At 56.5% G+C, this 5,865-nt stretch overlaps 1 protein-coding gene and 1 pseudogene across 1 annotated transcript; both read right to left on the bottom strand.

Moving 5' to 3' along the window:
* Positions 1-1,091, bottom strand: part of ACA1_294270 — a 1,203-nt pseudogene extending 112 nt beyond the window's left edge.
* Positions 1,092-4,535: 3,444 nt separating this feature from the next.
* ACA1_294260 (uncharacterized protein) lies at positions 4,536-5,862 on the bottom strand (the record flags this gene model as incomplete). Its single annotated transcript, XM_004368122.1, has 2 exons — positions 4,536-5,425; positions 5,655-5,862. The coding sequence occupies 2 exons, from the start codon at positions 5,860-5,862 to the stop codon at positions 4,536-4,538; spliced, it is 1,098 nt and encodes a 365-aa protein (XP_004368179.1).
* Positions 5,863-5,865: the final 3 nt, after the last annotated feature.

Raw genomic sequence — 5,865 nt, 5'->3', positions numbered from 1 at the left:
CGCGTCGCTGCCGCTCGGCAGCGTGAACCAGACGCGCATCTGCCTTCGCTCCTTGTTGGCCTCGAACTCGAGCATGGACGGGGGGGGGGTACTGCCGGTTCTCCTTCTGCCTGACGCGGTAGGCCAGCAGCTTGAGCTTGTCGTGGGCGTAGCGCGCGAACGCGCCGACTTCCGTAGGAATCGCGGCGGCTTCGAGCAGGAAGGAGCCCAGATACGGGAGGAAGACGTCACAGTCGGCGGGAAGACGCCACAGTACGCGGCGGGACGCGCGATACCGGCCACGAAGATGTCCTTGAGGACGGGGTAGCTCTCCTCGCCGTCGATGAAGCGGGTGAGCTTGCGGAAGAGCGTCAGCGACAGATTGACCAAGTTCACGCTGCTGGTCTTGTGCAGCGGGAAGTCCAGTTTCTGGCACGATTCGAAACGAACACGGGTGAGAACAAGTCACGGGAATGATGACGAGGATGAGGATGAGGATGACGATGACGATGATGATGATGATGATGACGCCAATAAGAAGGTTCACACCTTGGAGTAGGCGCAGATCTGTTGCGTTGAGAAGGACTTCTGCCGGCGCAGCGGGATGGCGCTCTTGCGCTTCATCATGTGTTGAAGTTGGCGCGGGCATACTCCTCGAACGAGTATTTTGAGCATGTCGGCCGAGCTCACGATTTCGGGAATGTCCCTGCGCCATTCACATCATCACCACCATCATCTCTCACTCGAGTGACATTGGGGGAAAAAGGTGTCGTACTCGATGCCTTGCTTGCGGTGCATGGGCGTGTGCTGTTTGTTGTTGTGAGCTGTAGCCTCGCGACGACGCGTCGACGCAGGGAGGCCACACGCGGGGAGTCACACTGGGCAGCCGGTTTGACCGGCTGCAGGTACTTGTTGAGGCTCGCGGTGTAGAGCACCACCTTGTCGGCGTCCTGGCCCGTCTCGGCGATGGCCTCCATCGCGTCGGTCTCCAGCACAATGTCGGGCAGGCGCGCCTGTTCACCTCGAAAAACAGCACCGAATCGGCCTCTGCGGGCACCGGCGCGGCCTCGCCGCTCCTGAGCGTCCCCCGTCGTTCTGTATTCGGCGCGCATGGTCCCGGTCCCGGTCTGCTCTCCTGCCGCCGCTTCTCCTCGGCCTCCCGTGCGCGTCGTTGCCGCCTCCTCCTCGCGTCGCTTGGCCCTCTTCCCTCCTCCTTCGCTCGTACTCGGCCTGGCGGCGCATGTCGTAATAGATCCTACGCGCGCGCGATAACACCACCACATGACTGCGCGGCCGGCCGCGTTTGTTAGCTGACCGATCCCCCCCACGTGTCGTGCGTGTCCCCAGGTCGACGAAGGAGCCGCACCAGCTCTGGATCAGGATGACCCGGCCCCCGGAGGGCCTTGCGCCCTTTTCTTCTTCTTCTTCTTCTTCTTCATGAGCATGACTAAAATCGAAAGAGCCGAGCTCTCTATAAAGGTACCTTGAAGTTTTCGAAGCCAAAGATTCGAAATCGAGCATGCCAATGAACGATTTGGTCAGCTTGGGCTTGTGGATGACCCGGTTGATCGATCTCGACTCCACTTACGTCCCATAGATGCGCGCGCGCGCTGGCATTTGTGATCCATTTCCACCTCGAGTGAGACTCCTCTTCAAATAGATTATTTTTTGTTATTATTTAAGAAGAGAAGAAAGAAAAGAAAAAAGAAAAAAAGAGAGAGACGAAGACGAGGGAGTCCGTGTCGTCGTCGTCGTCGTCGTCGTCGATGAAGAGGGCGTCTGTGTCGCAGATGAAGATGGCATCCCTGTCGTCGTGGATGAAGATGGTGTCCGTGTCGTCGTCGTCATCGAAGAAGACTGGTGGCGTCCGTGTTGTGTCGTAGTCGATGAAGATACACCTGGTGTCGGTGTTGTTGGCGAACCACCAGTGGCGTCCGTGTTGTCGTTGTTGATGAAGATCGGTGGCATCCGTGTCATCGTCAATGAAGATTGGTGGTGTCCGTGTTGTCCGTCGTCGTCGTCGTCGCGCGAAGATCAGTGGCGAAGACCCGAGGCGTCCGTGTTGTCGTGTCACTCGTCGGCGATGGTTGAAGATAGCTTCCGCGTCTCTCACGTTCCACCTGAAATATAACATATAACATATAACATATAACAGATAGCCTGTGGTTGGGTCGTAAGTGAAGGTGAAGGTCCATGGTGTAACATATAACATATAACATATAATCCTGTGTCTGCGTGGCATCCGCGTTGTCGTGTCGCTCGTCGGCGATGGTTGAAGATAGCTTCCGCGTACCTCGTGTTCCACCTGAAATATAACATATAACATATAACATATAACAGATAGCCTGCGGTCGTGTCGTAAGTGAAGGTCCATGGTGTAACATATAACATATAACATATAACAGATAATCCTGTGTCCTCGTGGCGTCGTCGATGAAGATCTGCGAACAACACACCGAGCCTGATGATGGAAGGGAGTATGCATAAGTGACTGAGCTTGACGATGGAGCTGAGCTTGAACAACGTACCGAGCTTGATGATGGAGCTGAGCTTGACTGGCATACTTAGCTTGATGATGGAACTGAGCCGGAACAACGCACCGAGCCTGATGATGGAGCCAAGCTTGAATGATGCACTGAGCTTGATGATGGAGCTGAGCTTGATTGACATACTGAGCTTGACAATGGAACTGAGCTTGACCGACGTACCAAGCTTGACGATGGAACTGAGCCTGAACAATGCACCGAGCCTGATGGTGGAAGGGAGTATGCATAAGTGACTGAGCTTGACAATGGAGCTGAGCTTGATCGACGTACTGAGCTTGACGATGGAACTGAGCTTGACTGACGTACTGAGCTTGATGATAGAACCGAGCCTGAACAACGCACCGAGCCTGATGGTGGAAGGGAGTATGCATAAGTGACTGAGCTTGACGATGGAGCTGAGCTTGAACAACGTACTGAGCTTGATGATGGAGCTGAGCTTGACCAACGTACTGAGCTTGACAATAGAACTGAGCCTGAACAACGCACCGAGCCTGATGATAGAAGGGAGTATGAATAAGTGACTGAGCTTGATGATGGAGCTGAGCTTGAACAATGTACCGAGCTTGACGATGGAGCTGAGCTTGACCAACGTACCTAGCTTGACCGACCGAGCCACGCTTGCACGCCGAACCGAGCTTGACCAACGGAGCCGCACTTGCACGCCGAACCGAGCTTGACCGATGGAGCCGCGCTTGCACGCCGAACCGAGCTTGACCGACGGAGCCGCGCTTGCACGCCGAACCGAGCTTGACCGACGGAGCCGTGCTTGCACGCCGAGCTTGACCGACGGAGCCGTGCTTGAATGCTGACCTTGAGGTCGAAGGGATCGGCCACCTCACCTGACTGCCAACCAACAGCTCACCGAGCACTTACCTCTCAGCTCTCTCAGCAACCAGCACGACACCACGCCACCACGTCACCACGGCACAAAGGTTGCTGAGATCACTTCGAGATAAGCACTCAGCTTGCTGTCAGCCAACAGGCAGGTCCTGCTGGGAAACAGAATAAAAGAAAGGTGCTGCCCATCTCTCTTTATGGACAGCGTCAAGTGGTCCATGCTCAGTCTTGCACAATCAAAGCATACCTTGTGTTGAACACCAAGCTGAGCTTGACCAACAGAGCCGCACTTGCACGCCGAACCGAGCTTGACCGACGGAGCCGTGCTTGCACGCCGAACCGAGCTTGACCGACGGAGCCGCGCTTGCACGCCGAACCGAGCTTGACCGATGGAGCCGCGCTTGCACGCCAAACCAAGCTTGACCGATGGAGCCGCACTTGCACGCTGAACCGAGCTTGACCGACGGAGCCGTGCTTGAATGCTGTCCTTGAAGTCAAAGGGATCGGCCACCTCACCTGACTGCCAACCAACAGCTCACCGAGCACTTACCTCTCAGCTCTCTCAGCAACCAGCACGACACCACGCCACCACGGCACAAAGGTTGCTGAGATCACTTCAAGATAAGCACTCGGCTTGCTGTCGGCCAACAGGCAGGTCCAAACTGAGCTTGACCAGCAGAGTTGTACTTGCACACCGAACCGAGCTTGACCAACGGAGCCGCGCTTGCATGCCAAACTGAGCTTGACCGATGGAGCCACGCTTGCACGCCGAACCGAGCTTGACCGATGGAGCCACGCTTGCACACCGAACTGAGCTTGACCGACAGAGCCGCGCTTGCACGCCGAACCGAGCTTGACTGATGGAGCCACGCTTGCACACCGAACCAAGCTTGACCGACGGAGCCGTGCTTGAATGCTGACCTTGAAGTCAAAGGGATCGGCCACCTCACCTGACTGCCAACCAACAGCTCACCAAGCACTTACCTCTCAGCTCTCTCAGCAACCAGCACGACACCACGCCACCACGCCACCACGGCACAAAGGTTGCTGAGATCACTTCAAGATAAGCACTCAGCTTGCTGTCAGCCAACAGGCAGGTCCTGCTGGGATACTACACAGACGGAGCTAGGTAAGTAATCAAACAACACAACCTTCCTTGAAGAGATGACGTACTTATGGCAGGCCAATGGTACGCCACATCGATGATGCACTTGAGAAGAGCCGTCCCTTGAAGGTTGCTGCAGGCCTCACTCTCGCTGGCCTCCTCCTCTGATGGGGCTTGACCGTGTGGTCCTCCTCGATGTGGACCTCCTTGACACTGACCTCCTCGACGCCGACCTCCTCGATGCCGACCTCCTCGACGCCGACCTCCTCGACGCCGACCTCCTCGACACCGACCTCCTCAACGCTGACCTCCTCGACGCCAACCTCCTCGACGCCAACCTCCTCAACGCCGACCTCCTCGACGCCGACCTCCTCGACACCAACCTCCTTGATGCCGACCTCCTCGACGCCGACCTCCTCAATGCCGACCTCCTTGACATGGACCTCCTTGATGCCGACCTCCTCGATGCCGACCTCCTCGATGCCAACCTCCTCGACAGCCAGCTCCTTGATGGGCACCTCCTCCTCCTTGGTGAGGCCCTCCTCGACATGGCCATTCCACATCACCCAAGCTCCAAGCATGATGATGAGGGTGATGAAGAAGTCGAAGATGAATCTCCCTTGATTGAAGTCCTCCTCGATGGGGACCTCCTCGACGCAGACCTCCTCGACGCAGACCTCCTCGACACAGACCTCCTCGACGCAGACCTCCTCGACGCAGACCTCCTCGACACCGACCTGCTTCTTGACAGCCGCCCACTTGCACCTCTCCCTGGCCACAGCCATCAGCCAGGCGCGCATGGCGCTAGCTCGTCTCCAACGGGTCTCCTCGATGGCAGCCTTGGCCTCCTTGTGTTGACGCTCTAGATCCGACATTGCAGCTGCAGCTGCAGCTTGAGCGAGTTGGTCGTAGTCATCCTCATCGACATCATCGGCAAGCACTTGACCATTACGGACACCTAATGAAAGACAATGTGTGTGCGTTAGCAAGAGCCCGAGGAGTAGTTGAAGCGGAAATGGAACAATTTGATAAAGATGTAGATGGAGACGGAGATTGATTGACATCCATCTACATCTCCAACGACAAGATTCATCATCTACCAAATCCTTTCTCGGGATTTGGATTTCTGAAGAAGATCTGGAACGAGAGAGAGAGAGCTTTGAAGCAGTTGGGCAACTGATACGTACTTTGCTTGTTGGCCAGGGCCTTGGCTGCTCTCTTGAGACTTGCGAGGGCCTGGGGTGTCGTCGATGGGTCTCCACGCCAGTGGTCGACACAGACGGCGTGGTCGAGCTGATCTTCGGGGACGATGTCGTGGGCGTTGTCGTCGATGAGCACCACGCCGGAGAGGTCGTCGCCAAAGACGGCGCGTAGGTCCTTCTTCCCACCGACCATGTG

This window comes from Acanthamoeba castellanii (assembly GCF_000313135.1).
Source record: "Acanthamoeba castellanii str. Neff unplaced genomic scaffold scf7180000084777, whole genome shotgun sequence".
NCBI lineage: Eukaryota > Discosea > Longamoebia > Acanthamoebidae > Acanthamoeba > Acanthamoeba castellanii.
Note: the sequence above shows the minus strand (reverse complement) of the source record. Positions and strands in the feature narration are given on the sequence as shown.